Source organism: Poromitra crassiceps, assembly GCF_964638095.1.
Source record: "Poromitra crassiceps genome assembly, chromosome: 2".
Classification (NCBI taxonomy): Eukaryota; Metazoa; Chordata; class Actinopteri; order Beryciformes; family Melamphaidae; genus Poromitra; species Poromitra crassiceps.
In genome coordinates this window covers 992,996-1,017,500 of record NC_139624.1, presented here as the reverse complement: position 1 = coordinate 1,017,500, position 24,505 = coordinate 992,996, and the positions used below count along the sequence as shown (strand labels likewise).

The 24,505-nt window shown below is 44.2% G+C and overlaps 1 protein-coding gene across 1 annotated transcript in view; it reads right to left on the bottom strand.

Moving 5' to 3' along the window:
* The window catches only part of LOC310791609 (serine/threonine-protein phosphatase with EF-hands 2-like), a gene marked incomplete at both ends in the record, with an annotated part of 45,469 nt that extends 22,513 nt beyond the window's left edge, over positions 1-22,956 (bottom strand). Inside the window, 3 exons of the mRNA XM_083653273.1 lie at positions 9,751-9,843; positions 10,542-10,737; positions 22,951-22,956. Of these exons, the coding sequence (XP_083509399.1) occupies positions 9,751-9,843; positions 10,542-10,737; positions 22,951-22,956 (295 nt within the window). The remainder of the gene's footprint in view (positions 1-9,750; positions 9,844-10,541; positions 10,738-22,950) is intronic.
* Between the last annotated feature and the right edge of the window lie 1,549 nt (positions 22,957-24,505).

Below are 24,505 nucleotides of genomic sequence, written 5' to 3'. Positions count from 1 at the left end.
ATCATCGACACCGTATATGGTCCGCCTCTCAATTTGTTTTCAGTCTGAAACGGACTCCGATGCACGTGACCAACGGGTTCACTTGGACTTTAAAAGCTTGGAGAGGTCATGTTCAGGTTGGTTTGGTCTCTGGTCTTGGACAAAGCTCCAGAGTGTAGAGCTGCACACTACAGTATCTTACACATCACAAGTTATGTTTCCATTAATAAGCATGTTATTTGGGCATGTTTGTAGGTACTAGTTCGCGTTCGAGTGGTCACAGTGACCTTGACCTTTGACCACCAAAATCTAATCAGTTCATGCTTGAGTCCAAGTCGATGTTTGAGGCAAATTTGATGAAATTCCATCAAGGCATTCCTGAGATATCGCGTTAACAAGCTTGAAATCATTGACAGTGGTGTTAGGTGGTACTTAGACCTGAATTAGCAGTATAGTATTAGTCATCCTAAAAAATAAAAAATAAAATAAATAAATAAAATCCTAATAAATTTTGTTGTAGGTCATGATTTACGGTCCGCATCAACAGGGCTGAATCATTGACAGTGGTGTTAGGTGGTACTTAGACCTGAATTAGCAGTATAGTATTAGTCATCCTAAAAAAAAAAAAAAAAAAAAAAAAAAATCCTAATAAATTTTGTTGTAGGTCATGATTTACGGTCCGCATCAACAGGGCTGAATCATTGACAGTGGTGTTAGGTGGTACTTAGACCTGAATTAGCAGTATAGTATTAGTCATCCTAAAAAATAAAAATAAAAATCCTAATAAATTTTGTTTTGACCTAATTTTATTGTTGTCTATAGAGTTAGTTCCACCTCTGCGCAGATTCCCCCGCTCTCTTCTCTCTCTCCCCCTCAGGTGTCCTTCACTGGCCTGACGTACACCCCCGCCGCTGCAGCCCTAGGTCCGGCCGTCATCGCCCTAGCCACCTGCCGCTACTCCTTCTACTGTCTGACACCCCGGGCTCTTCACCACCACCGACCCCTATCCTCATCATCCTGGTCACCTGCCTGCCTAAGGGAAGGGGGGGGGCGCCCCCCCAGCCCCCCCCCCCGCCGCCTCATCATCACCTCCAACTCCTATCCTCCCCTCCTCTTAATCATCACCTCCGACTCCTATCCTCCCCTCCCCTCCTCTTAATCCATGTCACCAACGCGGACTCATGGATTCCTCAGATCATCCTCATGGAACTCCCAATCTTGTTACCCTTTTTGTCACCTAGTTAATTAACTAGTATTCTCTAAACCTACGAACACTTAAAGACTGCATTTTCTATTTCTTTTTGGACTCTACTTTTTAGATTTTCAACTCCCTTCCCTGATCTTAGGATAATTTAAAAATTACATTTTTATATCCCTTCTGTTGGACTCTTTTTACATTTTCAATTTTCTGTTCTCTTGTACATTTTATTTCCATATTAAACCATTCACAGAGTTTCATTATCGGAAACTCTGTGCATGGTTTAGCCCGGCATCTCTCGGCCTGTCTCGGAGGGGAGTCCCCAGATGGGGGTCCGCTGCTGTGGCCTGGTGGGTGGGCCCGTCCCCCGCGTGGCCTGCTCTCATGCTCTCAGTCACTATGCTGGTGGCTGGGGGCTGGGGGGGCGGGTCGCGTGGGGGCTGGGTCCGCCTGGGCCGCAGCAATTGGCCCCTAGCACAACGACCTCACAAGGTTCCTCCTCAGCCAAGTCACTGGGGCAATCCATGCGGCGATCCATATGGTGGAAAGGTTTTCTTGCGTTCACTGGGGGTGAGGGGGTGCCGCTGTGTCCCGGCCTGGCCTTCCCTCCCACGCCATATGTGGGCGGGGGCCGGGTCGGGGGGCATCGGTGCTCTTCATCACTGGTCGAGGGCTGCCGGTTGGTTTAGAACAGCTTAGGTAGGCGATAGATTAGCTACAGCCTAAGGCTGACCTGTTAGTGTTCAGGCTAAAATCAGACTAGAGCAGGGTAGGATAGGCCAGATTAGGCTGTAGATTAGCTAGATACTATGTCCCAGTTAGCTCTGGTTAATGCTTAGAGTAGTCAGTTGTCTGATCTTCTCCCCCCCCCCTCTCTTTCCCCCTTTCCCCGCTTCTTCCCTTCTTCCCCCTTCTTGTTCTCCTCTCTTTCCATGCTCTTTCCTCCCCCACATCCCACCGCCCCCCCCTCCCGTCTCCTGCTCTCTCCTCATTCTCCCCCCCTCTGCTCCTTCCTCTTCCTCCTCTTCTCCCCTATTTTCCTGAATCCCTGCCACTTCCTGCTCTCCCTTCTCTCACATTCCCCCTGCTCTCCTTCCCCTGCACCCTCCCACCCCTCCTTCTCTGCCTCTCTGTCCTCCCCCCTCTCTCACATTCCCCCTGCTCTCCTTCCCCTGCACCCTCCCACCTCTCCTTCTCTGTCCTCTCCTCCTCCACATTTCCCATTTTCCCCCCACCCTCGCCCTAATCCGGGCCCGTATCCTACTCCCTCCCTCCACCCTAGACCCTACCTCTACTCTCTGTCCTCCCCCCTCTCTCACATTCCCCCTGCTCTTCTTCCCCTGCTCTCCTTCCCCTGCACCTCTACTCTCTGTCCTCCCCCCTCTCTCACATTCCCCCTGCTCTCCTTCCCCTGCACCCTCCCACCTCTCCTTCTCTGTTCTTTCCTCCTCCACATTTCCCATTTTCTCCCCACCCTCGCCCTAATCCGGGCCCGTATCCTACTCCCTCCCTCCACCCTAGACCCTACCTCTACTCTACCTCCCCTGTACCCTCACATTCCCACTGCTCTCCTTCCCCTGCGCCCTCCCACCTCTCCTTCTCTGTTCTCTCCTCCTCTCTGCCCTCTCCTCCCTCTCACATTCCCCCTGCTCTCCCTCCCCTGCACCCTCTCCTTCTCTGTTCTCTCCTCCTCCACATTTCCCATTTCTCCCCACCCTCGCCCTAATCCGGGCCCGTATCCTACTCCCTCCCCTCCCTCAACCCTAGACCCTATCCCTACCCTGGCTCTCCCTCCCCTGCACCCTCATCTCTCCTCCCCTGTTCTCTCCTCCTCCACATTTCCTATTTTCTCCCCACCTCCCCCCTCTCCTCCCTCCCTCCCTCCACCCTAGACCCTACCTCTACTCTACCTCCCCTGTACCCTTCCACCTCTCCTTCTCTGTTCTCTCCTCCTCTCTGTCCTCTCCCCTCTCTCACATTCCCACTGCTCTCCTTCCCCTGCGCCCTCCCACCTCCCCACATTTCCTATTTTCTCCCCACCTCCCCCCTCTCCTCCCTCCTCCCTCTCCCTCCCTCCTCCACTCTCCTGTTTTCTTCAAATGTTCAAATGTTATCTTATTCTGTATATTCTTGTTATTGTGTGTTAGCTAGAATCAGCTAGACATACTTTCTGTGAAGCCCTCTGAGACATGCTTGTGAATTAGGGCTATATAAATAAACTTGACTTGACTTGACTTGAAAATGGCGTTTGAGAGGTCACAGTGACCTTGACCTTTGACCACCAAAATCTAATCAGATCATCCTTGAGCCTAGGTGGATGTTTAAGGCTAATTTTGATGAAATTTCATCAAGGCGTTCCTCAGATATCGCGTTAACAAGCTTGAAAATGGTGTTCGAGAGGTCACAGTGACCTTGACCTTTGACCACCAAAATGTAATCAGTTCATCCTCGAGTCCAAGTCGATGTTTGAGGCAAATTTGATGAAACTCCGTCAAGGCATTCCTGAGATATTGCGTTAACAAGCTTGAAAATGGCGTTCGAGAGGTCACAGTGACCTTGACCTTTGACCACCAAAATCGAATCAGTTCATGCTCGAGTCCAAGTCGATGTTTGAGGCAAATTTGATGAAATTCCGTCAAGGCATTCCTGAGATATCGCGCTAGCAGCGGGAGTGGGTACCTGCTCGGCCTCGGGGCCCAGCTCTGGTCGCGGCTCAGGAGTTTCTCTCTCCGAGTCCGAGTCTGAATCATCATCATTGTCTCTATCTTTTTCTTTGTCCTCCTCGTCCTCGGCAACAGGATCTGGATTTACTTTTTGTTTCTCAACTCTTTTCAGAAAACGTAGCATGGCAGCATATTTCAGTTTCACTGTCTGACAGGCAGACTAATGTTGCCTTCAAGTGCTCCTCGGATTTTCAGCTTTCAGGGAGAAACTTCAAGTGCTCCTCGGATTTTACCCTTTCAGATTCTAAACTTGTTCATGTTGTTTGGTGTGTTCATGAGCTTTTAAATTGTAATGTGAAACAGACACTACAAAGAACAATTGTTATATTTAATGTTATTATGTAGAAGATTTGCAAGTTCATAGCTGTTTCCAAAATAATGCTTTACAGTCTGAATCATTTTCCAGATTATTCAAATTACACCTGAGGGGGCTTAACTGGGGCTACAGCAATTTGCGAGGGGGCTTTAGACCCCCCTTGCCCTGGTTTATCGCCGTCACTTACCCCTAGTGGTACTTGAGCAGCTTGCAGGGGAGGGGGTACTTGGCAAGATTGGGGATTGCAATTTATTTCCAAAATGATTCAAATAAAATAAAATCTATCTATCTATAATAAATTTGGCAATGTGGACTCTGTCTGTCTGTCTGTTTCAAGAATTTTGTCCAGCCACAGCTATGCCGTTTTACGTGCGATCGGGCTGAAACTTTCAGGGGGTGTAAAGAGCACCTGTGCAGGTGACTTGACGGATAATTTTTTTTATTAGGGCAGATTAATTGCCCTAATTACCCTAAGGGGACATTCACACCCAAAGCGTTTTTGGAGCTGCAATTCATTCTCTATGTAAGGACGCGCTAGACGTGCTCCTCTTTTAATGAACGCACCTGGCGTTTAAACGCTGGTGGCATCTCGTCTTTTTGGCGGAGCGCTCTGGGCGTTTTAAAGCTGAAAAAGTTGAACATTTGGAGGGAAAGCGCGCTGCTCGTCGTCTTTTTACTCCTACCATTTCTCCTCCCGAGGTATCCTCAACTTCCGCTGCTGCCAGAATTGACTAATTGAATAATCTGGCTTTCATGTTGACAGTGAACAACATCAAACAGACAAAACCAGCTGGCTACCGTCCGTGTGGTCGTTGTGTGCTCAACTCTAGTGCGCGTGACTGCAGGGGAAAATAAAACAAAGCCAAAAAAAACGCGCCGTGCGCTGTGTTTTGTGCACAATGGAAGCGCTCTCGACATGATTTTCATAGCGTTCTGACTGAAAAAAAACGCTTTTGGTGTGAATGTCCCCTAAGGCTGAGGCTATAGTTCAGTGATGATGTCACTGATGACGTCGTGATGTCATCAGTCAGGCATGTCAGGCATTGTGACATCACTGATGATGTCATCAGTGACATACACACACGAGAGAGAAATGAGGAAGAGAGAGAGGAGGGGGAGAGAGAGACTGAGGGAGAGAGAGAGAGGGACTGAGGAGAGAGAGAGGGAGACATTGCCCGCGTGCCAATAGGGCAAGGCCCCGCAGCTCGGCTGAGCTGCGTATGTGGGGGCCAGCTCGGCGAGCTGCAGGAATCAAGTGCACACTAGGGATGTCGACGGTTAACCGTTAACCGTTTAACCGGCTGGTCGGTTAAGCATGTCGGTCAAACGGTTAATTTGCATATTAAATTGGCATACAACGTGTTGCCAATATGGCGTTTTTTTTCCTCCTTCGCGGTAAGCAATGTTAACAAGTAGTTACTGTAGCAGCAGGATATAGGAATTAAAAGCTCCTGCCAGAACAACATTCATTTAGAGAAAGGCTTTTCCAGATGTTTGAGAGAAAAGCAGTGTGCATTGTCAGCACTACTTTGTCTCTCTCACTGTCCGCTCCATACATGCGCCACAGCCCCGCCCCCCTCTGCTTTGACCAGACGGGAGAAGAGCGATGCATTTTTCCCCTGACGCGTCGCCCTGCCTGCCCTGTGCAGACTACAGCCAGCCAGTCACTCTGCTGCTTCTGTGTTCCAGCCGCTGTCATGAAACGGGTTTTCAGTTTGGTCAGGACAGGATTGAATTGGCCTGAAACCCGACACCTCGCTCACCTCACAGCGTTCAGCGTGCACTGCGCACGTCCGTGTCTGGAGTCAAACCTGATGGAACGTGCACATTACTTTTTCTTCACTGGCTCATTCGGTTTCACTCTCTCTCCCTCCCTCTCTGCATGTTCATCATGCACACGCATGCATACGCTCGCAGTAGTTTTTTACCGTGTTACAAAAATGCAGACATGCGTCTAATTGACGATTGAAAAGTAACAATTAACGTTAGTCTTTACTGTCCAACACAGAGCAGTTCGGAGAAATTGTTTCACAACGAGAGACGGATTGTTTGTAGACTGCATTCATTGACACTTTCAAAGCCGGTGTGAAAGCAGCTACTGACAGCTGCATGTGGAGCCCTGCAAGATAGAGAGAGCATAGCCCTCGTTGCGTGCGTGAAGACAGAGGGAGAAGGAGTGAGACCAAAAGCAGGTATTATATATTGCTAAAAGTAGAAGATACTGTAGTGATGCACGCGTTGTCAGTGCGCCCTGCAGCCCCTGGGCTGTCGTCCACTCAAACAGTACTTCACGGGGCGGCTGCGTGTCAATTGACGTGTCCTTAATATGCAAAGCGTGCAGCTCTAAGCAGTATAGCCTATCGGAGGAATGTTTTTGTTTAGATGGCTGGAGGATTCAACTTGTCTTTTCGTTTTGTTAATGTGTTTTCTTCTGCTTGTAGATGTAAAATAAACGCTTTCTAATGAAAAAAAATCAAGCATTTGTTGTGGTAAGGGTTTAATGGGGCACAGACAGTCAAAATGCGCATTTTAATCTTCTCGGTTAACCGACAATTGTCGGCTAATGAGGGTCGGTTGTCGGTCAAAGAAAATTATGATTTTCGACATCCCTAGTGCACACAGCGCGCGAGATGCCTAGTTGCAAATAATTTCATAGGCCCATCTTGGTAAAACTGACGACTTTTTCCAATTGAAAACTGTCAATTGTATTAAAGGGGAGTCATTCAAATGATTTCCATTTACTAATCAGATAGAGAGAGGCCTACTAAAAGTTGAATATGAGCTTAAAGGAGAATTTCGTTTTTTTCCACACTGTATGTGTCTAATAAACTCATCGTGACACATTTTTTTCGCCGAGATAGCCTTGTTTACAGCTGGAGCAATGTGCTCAAACAACTACACAGTGTAGGCCTACTACACAGGGCAATCCTGCACCGCATCGTCAATACACGTTCGCTCATTTCTCTCTCATCAACAGCGCTGTGCTGGAGACAATTCTTCCCAAAAGTGAAAGGAAGAAGTGGCCAAAACAGAGGGAGCGAATGGGAAACTATCCATCAATCAGCTAAATATATATAGAGTCATTTCCATGTTGCCAGACACTATTGACAGTTTGAGCCTCCCAGCCGGCAAAACAAGCAGTTTTATTAGCAAACTGTCAAGGGTAGAGACACATGAGGGCTGAGATAAGGTTGGTGATATGGTTGCAGTGTTGATTTATTTTGAGCCATTCCTTGAGGTTTATTTTGAAGGTTGGATATGTGGGGCATTCCCGTATTGCAACTGGGATACTGTTCCAGATTTTTACGCCAGCGACAGATAGGACATTGTTACCGAAGTCAGTGCGCCTGCGGGGAATCTCACAGTCTCCTCTCTGGCAAGCCCTGGTGGTCACGCCTTCTACGGTTCTCTGTTTGAAAAACTCACCCAGAGGAGGTGGCGCGAGACCTTGAAGACATTTGAACACAAAATAGTACCAGAGGGTCAATGATCATTGTTGGAGGTCAATTATTGTACAAATACGATATAATAATAATAATAATATAATAATAATACTAATTATCGTACGTCTGGTGTTTTGGAAAGTTTTCTGTTGTACACATTGACTGTTTATGTGCATTATAATGCCACCTTTTTCTACATATTTCTGTCCTGGGAGCATGTTTTATTTTTATTTTTTATTATTATTATTTTGTGGGGGGGGGGGGGTTCATAAGAATCTTGAGTCCTAACTGTAAATTCTTTTTTTTACCTGCTTAAAAAGCTTTTTTTCTGAAACAGCGGGTCTAACTTTACAATATTGTCAATGACGACACGATAGCGTTCATTGAAAGCTGATTTACACGCAGTGTTTTCCGCTAACGGACAATAGGCTATAAACTTCACAAGCGCAGCTGGGAATATTTGCTTAAAGTCCCTGGAAACCAGAAATATTTCTTTATTATTTAGCATTTTGAGTTAATCACATCACAGGACCCTATGTTAATAAGCCACCAGCCAAATTTGAACGATGATGAACGTCGCAAAGTATATAAATTTAGGTTTAACAGTCGTGGCAAAAGTCATGAGAATCAATTATTTTTTAGAGTGTATTTTCTCCCGCGGACTGTGTGGGCGTGTCCCGTCTGCAGCAGGGAAATTTCTCTCTGTCTCTCTCTCTCTCTGAGAGAGAGGGAGAGAAGGAGAGAGAGAGAATTTAAGAGAGATTGGGTGAGTGTGTGTGTGTGTGTGTGTGTGTGTTCGCGCGTTGCTCCGCGGCTCTGAGAGGAAGAGATCTGTCCGTTCTTTGCCCCCACAGCGCTCGCTGAGTGTCTGTCTCCCACTCTGTGTGCTGTGTGCCTCTCTCTCTCTCTCTCTCTCTCTCTCTCTCTCTCTCGGGACTAGTGAGAGAGAGAGAGAGAGAGAGAGAGAGAGAGAGAGAACAGCATAGCGCTCGACACAGCCTGGTGACGCGAGGTTACTCACACACACGCACACACACACACAGTAGGGCGGGTTGCGCGCGTGTACAAAGGTTATATAGAGCTTATGACGTCATAAGCTCCTGCATTTTAGCACCTCGCGCACTGCTCTCTTCAATGAGGAAGTACCTTGTAGAAGCTTGTAGAAAGGTGTCGATTTTAAGGCTTTGGGTTGAAAGTAATATATATATATAATAATATATATAATAATTTCGGAGGCACACAATTACTAACATAAGACCCTAAATAACATAGTTAGAACGTTTTTGTGGATTTTGGTTTCCAGGGACTTTAACTTTAAACTGGAAGAAAAGAAAGGTAAGCCTACATTATTGTGAACACTAGTTAGCCTACCTGTAGCCTTGATCTGAGAACTGAAAAGCAGTGTTGCCAGTGTTCTTTTGAGACTCTGCATGCAGGGCAGCGTGTACAAAAGTCGACGCTGCAGAGAAATTAATTAGCCCCGAAGCTTGTATTTCAGGTCGTTCAGTGTGATTTAGCGGTCATAGAAACATGGTTGGTGCAGGGAATTTACAGCATTATCGAGATTATAGGCTATAACCTGCTATCAATTGTTTTTTTAAGCTCAATAAACACAGATCTAATATGTGTCCGGTATTTATTCCAAATGTCCAGCAAACTGAAATCATGCTGGACACGTTGTCTGGCAAACTGAAATCATGCTGGACACGTTGTCTGGCAAACTGAAATCATGCTGGACACGTTGTCTGGCAAACTGAAATCATGCTGGACACGTTGTCCGGCACCGTTCTTGTCTAACGAAAACGCTGGTCTGAGGGGAGGCCCACAGTCTCTGACTTTAGAAGTCCTGCTTTAAAGAAATCCAAACAAGACAGAGTGTTTTGTCCCTATACCAGAATGACAGTGGCAGTGACTAGTTTACTGCCATAGAGGAGTAAAGAAACTAGAAAATATTCACATTTAAGAAGCTGGAAACAGAGAATTTGGACTTTTTTTTTCCGTATTACTCAAAACGATTAATCAATTATCAAAATAGTTGTCGATTAATTTTCGGTCAATCGACTAATCGTTCTAAAATCCTCTAAAGTGTACCGTATTCCATGTGCGTCTGGCGCCTGGCGAGGGGCTCCTCACAGTGTGGCAGCTCGTCCTGTGATTGGTCTCTGCCGGCGTCCATCATCGCGCCTGGGAGGCACAACACACCAACAGGAAGTCATCAGCTTTTACATAATCACAGATGAAAATGGCTTTTTACCGAGTCACATTTTAGTCATGACATATTGATTCATTTGTCCATTGATCAATTAAACTTGTATGTTTAAACCGTAAGTCGTCGACTTCAAAAGCCTCGATGCGAGACTCATCAGTCTCTCTTCATTCTGAGTCTCGAAAGAGCTCCCCGATAGGGAGTTGCAGGCTCCGCTAAACTGGCCGTATGCTACATACAGTACACATCACATAAGGGACATGAGTGACATGAGTGACATGACTTAACATGGATCAAATGACAATTTTCAATGTATCTTGCGCAATCTATGGCCGGCGAAGTTGTAACGTCATGTCATGCTGTCTTTGGGTCATTTATCAATTCAATTATTTCTGGGGGTTTTTAATCGATTTTTTTTTACCGCTATTTTACATTGAAGTAAACTGCGAGTGGCACTAGTGTACAGTTTGTCGTATTTACCCACAATGCCATGCGTTGCTCACCCAAACATGACATAGTTGCCCCAGCTCTATAGTGGATGAAAACACGTCCACTTGATTTGATGACTGTACTCTTTCCACAGAGACCTCTGGCTGTAGTGGAGCAGGGCAGTAAGACAAATCTTCATCATTATTATCAACATCATGATGGACAGTTACTGTACTTAACACTGTACCTGTAGTGTTGTTCATGCAGTTGTCACAGACTCCTCCCCCTCCTCGATAGTGCTCGTCCAGTTGGTCATCGGCTCGGACGTTGTAATGACAGGAGTGGGCGTGGCCGTGACACCGGCAAGGCCGGCAGCTCATTGGCTGGAGCTGATCACCTGACCTGAAAGGCTTGTCGTTGTAGAGGGGCGCACAATGCTGGCACTGTACAGTCAGAGAAAACACACACGTGTAGGGTGGACAATATTGCGATTGCGATTGTGATTGCGATATAATAAACAAGAGGTATCTAGGGATGTGCCGGCAGTTTTTGACGGTATGATAACCTTGGACAAAAATACCACGGTTTCACGTATCACAGACTAAAATACATGAAATATGTTACAATTTAAAACATATTAAAACTTAATAAATAAAACAATTTGAAATAAAATTATCTTTACAAAAAAATAAAACATTTTGAGACATTTGCCTGTCCCAAACATGTAAAAAAGAAACACCAGAAAAATAGAAACTGCACTGTGTTACAGCACATAGAAGATGGCTCAGACTGGCAAAGTTAGTTACATGTCTGTCAAGTAATACAATGTTACACCCCGTTTATTTATTTTGTAGCGACAGATGGCCTTAAACGCCACACTCACGTGACGCTTCTTGAGAGAGTGGTCAGGTAACGTGCATATTTCTGCAGACTTTATCGAGGGACCATGAAGGCATCATGTGACAGGCTAACGCTAGTTGAAGCCTGGAGGTGCTGCTGCTGGCAGCTGCTGGCAGCTGCGACAGTGTTTTGCTATCAACCTTGTTAATCTCGCTATATTCCTCATCACAGCGGGTCATTACCCACTGTGCACTTAATCGTGCACTAGTTCTGCATAAGCACCTGCAGCTCTCTCCTTATTTTACTGACGTTCTCTGATCACACGGCTGTTTACATGCGTTTCTGAACGAACGGCTAGCTAGTTATTAGCATAGCTAGCTGTTAGCGATCATGGATGTTCTCTCTCCCTCTCGGTAAGATAACTTTGCTGCGCATAACATTACTTATTTGCGGGAGTGCATGGGAGAAGCCTCCCGCTAGTGTTGATGTCCACAGTGTGATGGCAGAGAAACGTGTGTTTGCTGCGTCGCGTGTAACGTTAGAGGACACACACGCACACACACACACACTCAAAAAGACGTGAAAAAATGATAATAATCGCACACTTTTGCGGTTATGTAATCGCACGTGCTGACATCGCGATTGCGATTGCGATTAGATTAATCGTGCAGCACTAGATTTAACCAATGCAAACACACACACACACACACACACACACACACACCCACCCACACACACACACAGTCTTTGACAAACACAGAGCAAAGTGTTCACTGTTTTCTATTGTTGAATTGTACCTTTCTTCTTTTCTCTTTCTTACTGCAACATTGTACCTGTTACATTCATGCCAATAAAGCATCTGAACTAGGGATGTCGACGGTTAACCGTTAACCGGTTAACCGCCGACAACGTCATTGGTCGATTAAGCATGTCGGTCAAACGGTTAATTTGCATATTAAATTGGCATACAACGTGTTGCCAATATGGTGTTTTTTTTCCCTCCTTCGCGGTAAGCAACAATGTTAACTAGCCTAAGTAGTTACTGTAGCAGCATTATATAGGAATTAAAAGCTCCTGCCACTGCCAGAACAACATTCATTTAGAGAAAGGCTTTTCCAAATGGAAAAGCAGTGTGCACTGTCCGCCTCTCCCCCCGCTAGTCCAGGCATTTTACGCAAATATGTGGGTCAACCTCACACTAATTGCAACAAAACCAAACTCAACTGATTTTGTATCCTCAATATGTCCTCAATGAAGGAAAAACAGTGTTAAGGAAATGTATGAAGGGAAAGTTTTGAAAATGACCTAAATATGATGGTAGCCTATGGAAGCCTTTTTTTTTTTTTTTTAATGTGCCATAAATCTCATCACTTATATCCTGTATGTGTTTTTTGCTTCAAGGAGAAAAAAAAAGAGAAAAAAAAATAAAATAAAAACGTTTTTGGTAGCATCATATGGGTCATTTTCAAAAATTTCCCTTCATACATTTCCTTAACACTTTTTTTCCTTCATTGAGGACATATTGAGGATACAAAATCAGTTGAGTTTGGTTTTGTTGCAATTAGTGTGAGGTCAAGTGACATTTTTACTGGACTACGCGTGCGAGATGTGCTCTGTGATAAACTCAGCTCCACACATGCGCCACACCCCCGCCTCCCCTCTGCTTTGACCAGACGGGAGAAGACGCCCTGCCCTGTGCAGACTACAGCGAGCCAGTCAGTCATGCTCCTTCTGTGTTCCAGCCACTGTCATGATACCATGAGGTTACTTTCAATGACGCGTTTCAAAACAAGCTGTGTCTTCCACATCGATTCACTGAGGAATCCACACTTTTACCGTAAATTGAGTTCTCTCCGGGTCTGTCTGTCTCTCAGGTGTAATAATCCCACAACGATTACAGCAAGAGTGAGAATGCTCTTCTAAACACATCGGCTATTAATATATAATTATTTCTCTGCATCTCATATTAGATCGGTAAAAAGTTTGGACAGCCTGCCTCATTTGTTCATCCTCCCGAGTCCCGCAATGCTGACAGCTGTCAGCGTGCGGACTTGCTGCACTCGTCGTCATGTCGTGCAGCCGGACACACAGAGAGCATAATATCCACCTACAGCCCTCGTTGCAGATAAAGAGAGAGAGGGAGAAGCGTGGAGAGAGAAGCAAACTATTTTTTTGCAGATCTCAAAAGCAGGTAAACCACTGTTGAATTAGTGAGAATGTCAGAAGGAGAGAGCAATAAGCGCTTCGTCAGTGCGCCCTGCAGCGTGAAGGCTTGGGGCGGTGTCTTGATGTGCTATTCAAAGTGGAAATTCATTCAATTAGCGACACGTTTCGTTCTGAGCTTTTAAAATTAGTTCCTGCTGGTTTTATTAGACTATTTACGACACATGCAGTAAGATAATTCATTTAAGAATTGTGAGCGTGAGTATGGGTTTTTTCCCTCCGTATTTCCCCCTTCTGCAAATGCGTGCAGCTCCTATCATAGCCTATCCGAGGAATGTTTTTGTTTAGATGGCTGGAGGATTTAACTTGTCTTCTCGTTTTGTTAATGTGTTTTTTTCTGCTTGTAGATGTAAAAATAAACGCTTTCTACTGAAAAAAAATCAAGCATTTGGTAGGCCTATGGTTTAATGGGGCACAGACAGTAAAATAGCGCATTTTAATCTTCTCGGTTAACCGACAGTTGTCGGCTAATGAGTGTCGGTTGTCGGTCAAGAAAAATTATGATTTTCGACATCCCTAATCTGAACTGAATTGAGAGAGAGAGGAGGAAAGAGAGGGGGGGAGAGGGAGAGAGAGAGAGAGGGGAGGGAGAGAGAGGTGTAGACAGAGGGAGAGAGAGGGGGAGGAGTTCAGCTCCTAAACTGTGAACACATCTGATGTTTGCTGAGGACCTCCCTCTGAGATGACAGCCTCCATTCCCACCCCTCACCAGAGAAGCACCTCTTCACAGCCAGAGACAAGACACACAGACCAGACCAAGAGAGAGGAGAATGTCACCTGACCTGAGCCAGCCCAAAAGCACAGACCTGCACCAAAATGATGCAGGAACACAGAGAATATCATAAAATAACATTTGACAACTAGCTGGTTCAAAACGGACACACTGGGAGACACACACACACGCACACACACACACCTGACAGACACACGCACACACACACACACACACACACACACACACACACACACACACCTGACAGACACACGCACACGCACACACACACACACACACACACACACACACTGTGTCAGGTGGGCCATACACCAGGTAAAGGGCAGGTTTGGAGGAGCAGCTACAATGTGTTCTACAGCCTTACGCTGTTAATCAAGCTACTCTACACACAAACATGTCAGGGATCCAGTTTCAGGGCGAGGATGAAAGAAACTACGTCCTGTGTATTCATGAATGATCAAGTAGCTCTCCATCGTGCATTCCTTTATAACTGGGAACTGGTAATCTTACGACTTCAAAGGTCATGAGCTGGGACGGTGACGTCACCAGAGCTGGTATTTCCCATTCCAAACTCGTAGGAGCCTCAGCAGCCCCAACCTAACAAATCCAAGATGGCTGCGCCGCACAACAACAGTAGTTATAATCGTATAAATGCTATTTAGCACTCCTGTCTTGTTTGTGTCTCATTAAATCAGCTGTACACACAGCACGGCCTACTTCTATCTGTGTGGACATGAGGCTGCAGTGTTTGTATGCGCAAAATGCCATGTTGTCAATTGTTATTGCTAACAATGGCTAGCCTGGCTAGCGACTGGATATCTGACCAGTGAACAGTGAACTTCCCAGCTCAACTTTTCTGCAAATGGAACGCTAACAAAACGGATGTGACGTCATTTAGCCTCCACATCCCAGTTCTTTTGCGATAAAGGAATGCACAATATGCATTTGTCAATAAAGGTTGATTGATTGATTGATTGATGACTTGTGTTGTTAATGTGTGCAAATACATATTTAGGCCACAGTCAAAACATAATTTCTGGCCGGCTAATGGCATTAAAGGGATAGTTGGGTTTGTTTGAAGTGGGGTCCTATCAGCTAGTTGCATACACTAACTGAAATAGGTAGTGTTCTCTGACGCTGAGCGCACCGTCTATCGAGACCCAGCACTCAAGCAACAGCCTCCACAGCTCTGTCTCTCTACTACACGGGGCTAGGGTTGCCACCCGTCCCTTAAAATACGGAATTGTTCCATATCCGACAGTGAAATCATGCGTCCCGTTCCGAACCAATACGGGGCGGGGTTCATAGATATATATAAAGGCTAGATAGCTTACCCGCGCTGCCGGCCAATAGAGAGCGACGTCGTCGCATGGCGGCCATCTTGCTACAGGGAGCTACTAGGAGTTATGAGCATCTGTTGTTGGGTTAGTATGGCAACATCATATGATCATAACTCCTAGGGAAATTGATGAAACTGCATGAAACTTTGTGCCTGAATCCCTCTCATGGCATAGATGCTTCGGTTTAATTTTGGTGTAATTTGGAGCCCATCAAAAAAATAGTGTTTTTAGTGTTTTTTTTTTTTTTTTTGTCTATCTCGGGAACGGAATATGCTTGTAATAAACCAAACCGTTTGTAAATCCGTCAAGATTTCAGCGAGTTATGAGTATTTTTGTCCGTGCGGGTCACCAGCTACCATAGAACGTACCAGAAAGGCACTGTAGCAAGATGGCGGCCGTTCAACGATGCTGGTGACTCCGCCTTAAGCCATCTAGCCTTTATATATATCTATGGCGGGGTTTGTTCTGTATTTTCATCCCACCCGCATTGTGTGATGAAAACCCACCCTACTCTACGTCTGGTTGGTTAATACTGCTGCCTTTGTTGGTAGATTGGTTAGTTTTAGACATCCGTCACGGTCAGGCTGAGCCTCTGCTCGCTGATTGGCTTTGATCGGGTCTGAGCCGATCAGAGAACAGGGCGGGTCTTCGCACAATGCTGGTGGGAAATGGCTGCCCCAACTCCACCACTTCCAGTGAAGATGAAAGAGTGCGTTCATAAATACGCTAGTCAGTATGTAGCAGTGGTGGCTGGTGAGCTTGGAAACAGGGGAGGAAGCTAGTGCGGCGACCAAAGGTCGCCGCCCCTTGAAAAAAATGTGGGCTTTTTTTTTCACGTGTGCGCGCGCGCGTGCGCGCATGTGTGTGTGTGTATTTGCCATGTTTCCCATGCTGTCAAGCCTCTCAGCTTTCCACCCAGTTAGAGATGCTGCGATCGAGATTTTTCAATTCCGATCCGATTTCGATATTTTAGCTCAAAACCGATCCGATTCCGATCAAATTTCGATACCCGATTCGATACCGATTTCGATCCGATACCGATACAGCACATATTTAAGTCTCTCTATGCTGTCTGATAGCTAGCAGGCAACAAACATTTTTAGGGTTAGGTATGTATGTGAGTGTTTTGGTAATATAGTATGTAAACGATTTAGTTCATCTAATTAATTTGATGTAAAACTAAAACATAACAATCAAATACACACTTCTTTTGTAATGGGTGAACACTGGACACAAATAATTATTGTTTCCTCACACATACACCCCCACTCTGTCTCACACAGGACACATACACACACAGCCCTGTCCCTGTCTCTCTCTCTCACACACACAGCCCTGTCCCTGTTTGTGCATACATTTCCACTGCCAGATTGGAGGAGTCTTTTGTCATTTTCTAATGTTACTTCTCTTCAGTGCAATACGTTTTGATAACGACCTGCTGTACAGCGCCGTTCGCTCAGTCAACTAACGTGTCGTTAACGTGAGTTAGAGGAGAAAGATATAGCTGCTGTTAGCTAGCTAATTAGCCATGTTAGCTGCCTCAGTGGGTAACGTTAGCCTATAGAGAGTATTTATCTGACGTTTATGTTAGCTTCTCCTCAAACCTGCGGGTGGAAATGGTTTATGCGATGCGATGTATGTTGAAGCAAGACAACGTTTTAATGTACCTTGAATTGGACAAATTACGACGGGTCGTGCTCACGCAGATCTAAGCCCTGGCCATCCTAGGCTCAACGCGAGACTCATCAGTCATTCGGTTGAGTCTCGCAAAGTTACACACAAAGTTTGTGCATACATTTCCACTGCCAGATTGGAGGAGTCTTTCGTCATTATCTAATGTTACTTCTCTTCAGTGCAATACGTTTTGATAATGACCTGCTGTACAGCGCCGTTCGCTCAGTCAACTAACGTGTCGTTAACGTGAGTTAGAGGAGAAAGATAGCTGGTGTTAGCTAGCTAATTAGCCATGTTAGCTGCCTCAGTGGGTAACGTTAGCCTATAGAGTATTTATCTGACGTTTATGTTAGCTACTCCTCAAACCTGCGGGTGGAAATGGTTTATGCGATGCGATGTATGTTGAAGCAAGACAACGTTTTGGCCCTGGCCATCCTAGGCTCAACGCGGCCTCTGTGTGCTGCTGCTGCTGCTGCTGCATGCTGGATAGAAATCCTGGAGCGGAGTCATGGAATGGAGTGCTTGTTATATCGGAGCCTTGGATCTGTCATTTTCGCTGGAATCCGATCCGATCCGATCCATGTTTTTTGGCTGATATCGCGCCGATATCCGATCACATGATCGGATCGCAGCATCTCTACACCCAGTGAGGAGCATTGCATTAGCACCCAGTGAGAGGACTACAGGACGGAACAGCACCTGGCACCTGAGGCGGTCCCAGGGAAAATATGACGTGTGCTCTGCTGCTGATACTCTCACCCACAAGCAGTTTTTGCCCAAAACGCCCAAATCTCATTTTAAATTAGCATTAGGATTAGACTGTTGTGATGTCATTATTCAGTTTTAATAGGGGTGTCACGATACACTCAGTTCACGATACGATACGTATCACGATACTGGGTTCACGATAACGATACGATACGATACGATTTTAACAATATTTTTTTAAACTTGAATAATGACAATATATGACTGGAAAAGTAGTATTTTATTTGAAATGCACAAATACAAAACATGCTGTTGTGGGAAATTGTTATTACAATAACAACTAGAAAAAACATGAGATTGGAGATAAGGCTTATCTTGAAATAGAATGAGTTACACCGTCACTTAAATTTACTTTGAACTAAAAGGTTTCTCAGCAGTATAAATTCTCATTATGCATCTTCAGTTTTTCTTCAAACTCAAACAACAAGACTTTTCTTAGTCTATTTTTTATGCATCTTCAGTTTTGCCAGAAACTCAATTGAATGGTTTCTCTCCTGTATAACTTCTCATGTGTCTCTTCAGAGACTTGTTCAACTGAACTACTTTCCACACATTGAACTTCAACAAACAAAGACGTTTCTTTGTCTACTTTTGAAAAAAAAAAAAAAAATTCACGATATGAGATTTCATCTCAACGATACATATCGTGACGTTTTACTATCGCGAAATTTCGTGGGACGATATATTGTGACACCCTTAAGTTTTAACCATCAATAATTGTTCCTTTTCTCATTATTTCATTTCTCAGAGTAAATACTGTATATTTATTTCGAGATTTTTGTCAATTATTTGTGCTGTTATGGTTATAATTAGCCTAGTTACTCACTTCTACACTATCTTAGATTGTGTTACTTATGGATGGCATGGAATTATAGTGAAAATAGATTATCCCCCCTTTTTGCTGGGGACCCCACTTTGAAAACCACTGGCTTAGGCTAGAACTGTTGCGAGAAGGTTTCAGGATTTATCTCTATGCATTAGGCTGTGATTACTATTTATATAAATCTATTTATTCACATAGATTCATGATATATTATGGTATACAGCCTACCTGTGACATCAATGTTTTGATTCATCCTATGATGTCTCACACTCAGGTGTGCTTTCACAAGACAGGTGTTGTCCATTCAATCAGCTAACCTGTCTTTATAATGGCTGTCTTGCACTGTTTGTATGATACTTGACAAAGTCTATGGCCGAAACTGTTGTCAAATAGCGTTAAATTACACTTAATTGCATCTGGAACGAGAGTGTGTCCTCCTGTGCACAGTGCTGCACTACTCATTTAGTTATCAACTTTGGAGCGTTATTTACCCCCCCTTCCCGACATCCTAGGTTGACATGCTTCATCCCAATCGATTCCTTATTTCTTCTACTTTCATATGATATAAAGATCACCACTCAAGCTTTAAAATTGAGCCCGCTGTCAGCTATCGATTTACAGGCCAAATTCAGTTAAAAAATGTGTGAATTTAAGCTTCGCGGGTTTTAGTATAAGAAATTACAGGATGAAACTTCAATACGACAAAAATAGCGCTGCTCGGTGAACCATTTCCACGCCGAATTTAATAGAAGGTTCGGATAACTTGAAATCAATTGACTTACTTGAATATCCGTGCTGTCTGTAGGGGAAACGCTGCAGTCGAGACGTTGCAAATATTCCAGTTTTCTGACATTGCAAAAAGCCCGTATCGCGCAGCTCAAGTCTCCCCGCAACTCGAAACTCGTTTTGGTGGTAATCCAATATCAACGACTGTCTGGCTTGTGAACACTTACTGATTGATAAAAAAGTAAATAAAAATAAGAGGGAAATATGATATGCTGCTACTGAATCAGTAAATCCTTCCTGTCAGGTCAAGCAGTGGATTTCACCTCCTTGATTCAGCGTGAAAGACCACAGACAGGCTGGGGGGAGACACAGGCAGTGGAACAACGTTGCCGATTTTCAGACGTATTCAGCATTGGACAATACAGAATGTCAATCAATGTCAAGCAATCTATCTATCAAACAACAACCAATTAGGGTTTCACCTGGTTTCACGGGCTAAGGGAGAGCTCCCTCCTACAGTAACTGTAGCTCAATCTGATTCGTTGGAAAACACATCACTCTCACTGTTTTCTGTGAATTGCAAGTCTTTTTCAACCAATCTTATTTTTTCATTAGATAAATTACCAAATAAATCAAGCCCACAGGGCGGGTGTTTTTTAATCCCCTCCCCCATGCTGGGACCAGGGCCAGAGTGACTCGTCTGCATGGAGCTATATAATGAATGAAAAAATGAGCATCTGCACATAAGAAAAAACACATTTGATTGATATTTTATTATAAAAAAAAATATGAAAAATGAAAAATATAAAAATAAAAATAAAAAATATATTTTTTTAATATATTTTTTTTTTATATAAAATCCCCAATCTAATAGAGGAGGACCATCCTCCTATGCCTCACTGGAAAAACCTCCTCTGGTACGTAGTAATGCTTCCAGATCGCAAAACGGGACAAATGGGACCGAACCGAACCAGGAGTGACAGGAGGCTGGTGAACAGAGGTGAGTTTAACACGTTGTTGAGCGCGGTCAGTATAAGTGAGTTAGGGTTAGTTATTTTTTATTTTAGTGTCGAGCATCAGATTTGACTTAGCCAACTGCTAAGCATGTGTTTTCTGTGGTGGTGCAGCATGGTGGCCTGGCAGACGTCACGTTAGACAGCAGCATGTCTCAGTCAGGAGAGCAACATTAACGTCATGTCAGGAGGACACCCTGCAGTGTCCCACAAGCAACTCTCGAGGCTGAGACAGTAATGACAGATTTTTAATCCCTTCTGGACATCATGTGCTGATTGATCAGAATCTGATCAATTAGATTTCCTATCTACGGTTGTATTTATGTTACTAGGAAATAAATAGATGTAGGCTACTGTCTGCCATATAAATCTTGGCTGCTGAGGTGCTTCTCTAGGCTACATTATTATGTGATTTGGGAGTTTTACGGTCAAATACATAAACATTTATTTATGAATCAATATAGTGCACATGAGAAGAAAGTAAACAACTCATGTTATATGCTCAACCAATCTGGAAAAATGTATTCTTCAATAGGCTACTAATGCATTAACACAATTGAGTGCCAGCGACGCCATATGGCGTCATTAGAAATTTACCGTAGAGTGCCAGCGACGCCAAATGGCGTCAATAACTCGAAATTGTTTTTTTGACAAGGGGGTGTCGATCTCAGCTTCTTACATCGCCTCTTACAATATGAGAGCTATTGAATGTGTCTAACCTATTTTACAGAACCCTTCGGTGGCGACAGCGCACTCCAGATGAGAGAAAGTATAGTTAAACACACAGAAGAAGTCATTGTGGAAAAGGAAATCGCATCGCATCCGTCCGTATGCAGCTGCTTCATTGAAGCATAACGTAGCTGTGCCCCTGCAGCAGCCAATCTGCTGTCACAATTGAGCACCTCGTGTCCGCTGCAACAGCCCATTCGCAGGATCAGCCGTGGATTTGTTATTATTCTCAACTGGAAGCATGGGAGCTGGTACACGCGGCTGTAAAAAAGCTGGATCTAGCGGACTTTTTCAGTGCTGAGCACACGCAGAGCAAACAGCAGAGCCGAGCAGAGCAGAGAGACACTCCTCCCACAACGGGGGGGGGGGGGAGGGGGGGAGGTGGGGCACGCAGGACACTACAGCATACAACAGACCCAGGCAGCTGCAGCATTACATCAGAAAATATTAGCAATGAGTCAATGATGTGCTTGAAATGCTTCCTTTCACAAAAGGGTCATTATCTCAGCTCGTAGAAAAAAAGGGCTGTTTTTGGTCTAATCAAGCTATCTTCTCCGGCTCATAACTAAAGAACGGAAAATGGGATCAATAAACTTTTTTTTGCAGGTGATAGAAGAGAGTCTCATCGTTATTTGTGCGTGTTCAGTGTTTACATAGTAATTATTAAAGAAATTATATGACTGTTTTAAAATGCATTGCGGCCTATGTGGCACAGTACAGCACCTTTTGCCCAAGGGCCGTGGCACTCAAAGTGTTAACAGACAAAAAGTTAAGTAGCCTTAAAAAAGTGTTGGCAGAGAAAGTAAATATTTTTAACCAAATATATTTTTCTCAAATAAAGGATACCCATTTAGTTAGGAGTTTATAGACGGTTTTCACCAGAGCGCAACCCCACAGCACTTCCTTTTTCTCAGCATTCGGCAAACTGCAGAAATATTCACTCGACATCGTTACTTTTGTTTTCAGGAAGAGAGATAAAACACTGACTTACTTTAGAGACAAGAAGTCACCTGGCCTCTCTGGTCTGGGACATTTTCCCCAATTTATCCTGGGAATGGTGAAAAAGGTCTGCAGGACACCCCAGAATTTAGGCAGCATATTATGGCATTATGGCCTCGTATCTCTCTTTCTGCCTGTTCACTCTGCAAAAGTTCCTCTTCTGTATATTACTCTCTCTGGTTCATAATTGTATCCTCTTGTCACCAAGGTGAATGGCATATCGTCCTCGCTATCAAAATCACTCATATTTTCGTTCGCATTCTATTTGTTGTGTCTTTACTAACAAGCCAGGAGAAATAACCCAAAATAACAGCTGATCTGCGGATTAATCCAGCGCTGCGGCTCTGTGCAGGAGTTTAGCGGAGGAATACGGTAGTTGTACGGTTGGGAGAAAAAGCAGTGCCGAATGAGACCGCTGTTTGGCGGAAAAGTAAAGCGCTGAAAATTGTCAAAATAGAGCGTGCATGTACACAGATATCGATTTGTTTAGGTGGGCGTTGTTTTAGGTGGCTAAATTATGTTTTAGTTCTTGGCCCTGTGTACTAGAGACAGAGCTGTGGAGGCTGTTGCTTGGAGTGCTGGGTCTGGATAAACGGTGTGCTCAGCGTCAGAGAACACTTTACCTATTTCAGTTAGTGTATGCAACTAGCTGATATAACTTCACTGTTATTATAGACCACTTAATTGTAAAATGTAACAAAACTATTAAATGGCTATTAAACAGTCGTGACATTTTAGTAGATGATTATAAAAACCACTTACATTAAACATTCATGCTTACAACATACTGCCATCGTGTGGCTGGCTAAACACAACAACAGCAGTAAGGTGCAAAATCAAGCTAGCTTCAGCCTATGTTCATATTACATTAACTCAGTTAAATAATTGGCACACTATTTTGATTCACAGAGCATGCTAGTTGCCATCTCGGCAAATGCTTTGATGTTCGGTAACTCACCAAGGAAAGAAAATAAAGGAAATAAAAACATAACGCGAAGGTCAGGTGTCCTCAGGATCGCTTCAACAGTTGACTGAACTCTCAGTTGGTCGAATATCTTTCCCTTGTTTCTTGCAAAGCACTATATCAGACAAGCACAATATTTGATTAATGATTCACTTCTGAAGTCTGCTCTTGTCGGTGTTCTACCTGGACTGCTTGAAGGAGGCGGGACTTGCCTTCTTCTTCTTCTGGCGGTTGGCAACCAGCTTAGAGGTGCATTACCGCCACCTAGCGGACTGGAGTGTGAAACGTTAGATTTTGACAGAAAATATAAAAAGAAAAGAAAAGAGGTATCTAAATCCTATCGACTAACCCAGTTTCTTTCAAGTAGGCTACTTTATTAACTGATTGTATTGTAACGTTCCTGGTATGTCATGAGGCAGAGGCTTCTTGTTGGTACAAGGTTCTTTATTCACCGTTAGTTATATTACAACTCTCAGCGGTTGTCACGCTCATAACTAGCAACCTTCTCTTGTAGCAGTGTGTGGAGACTGACGCGCATGCTCAGTCTTTCCCGGAAGTATTCCCACAGCATAGTGTTCCCCAATACAACACTCCCACACATCAGTTCCTATCTGTAGTTGAGACACTACCAATGCTCACCCCTGTATGTGTACTGCTGATTCGCTACAGTATATTCCTATTACTGCTTTTCCTAATAATGTCTATACAGTAAAGTTTAGCTTAGCTTTCTCTAATGCTGATTTCAGTACCTCTCTCACGCCCCACCCACGGCTCCCCTCTTCTTCTTCTTTAGATTTCCGGCAGACTAGGCACAGCTTGGGGTCCGGGCGCTAGTCCGACCTCCCGCTAGTCCGACCTCCCGCTAGTCCGAACTCCCACTAGTCCGACCTACACTGCCATAAATTCGGCTCTGTCAACCAAGCTTTAATCACATGTAAATCAATGCCATGGGAAGCGCACACAAACAGCCGCAGACAATAGGCGCTGTTTCGCACAACACGAACAGCATGCACACACGTGTGTACACACACACACACACACACACACACACACACACACACACACACACACACACACACACACACAGCCCAGCCCAACTCAACTCAGCCCAGCTGACATGTACCTTTTGAGTTAACTCTGTCCCTAAAAATAAAAAACAATAAAAGAATGCCACCCCCATGTTCTATTATTATTATTATTATTATTATTATTATTATTATTATTGTAAGTTATTATTATTACTATTATCTTTGTTGTTGTTCTTATTATATTATTGGTATTGTTATATGGTTATTATTTGTACGTTATTAATAATATTATTATTAATATTTTTTGTATTATTGTTATTAGTATTATCGTTATCATTATTATTAACATTG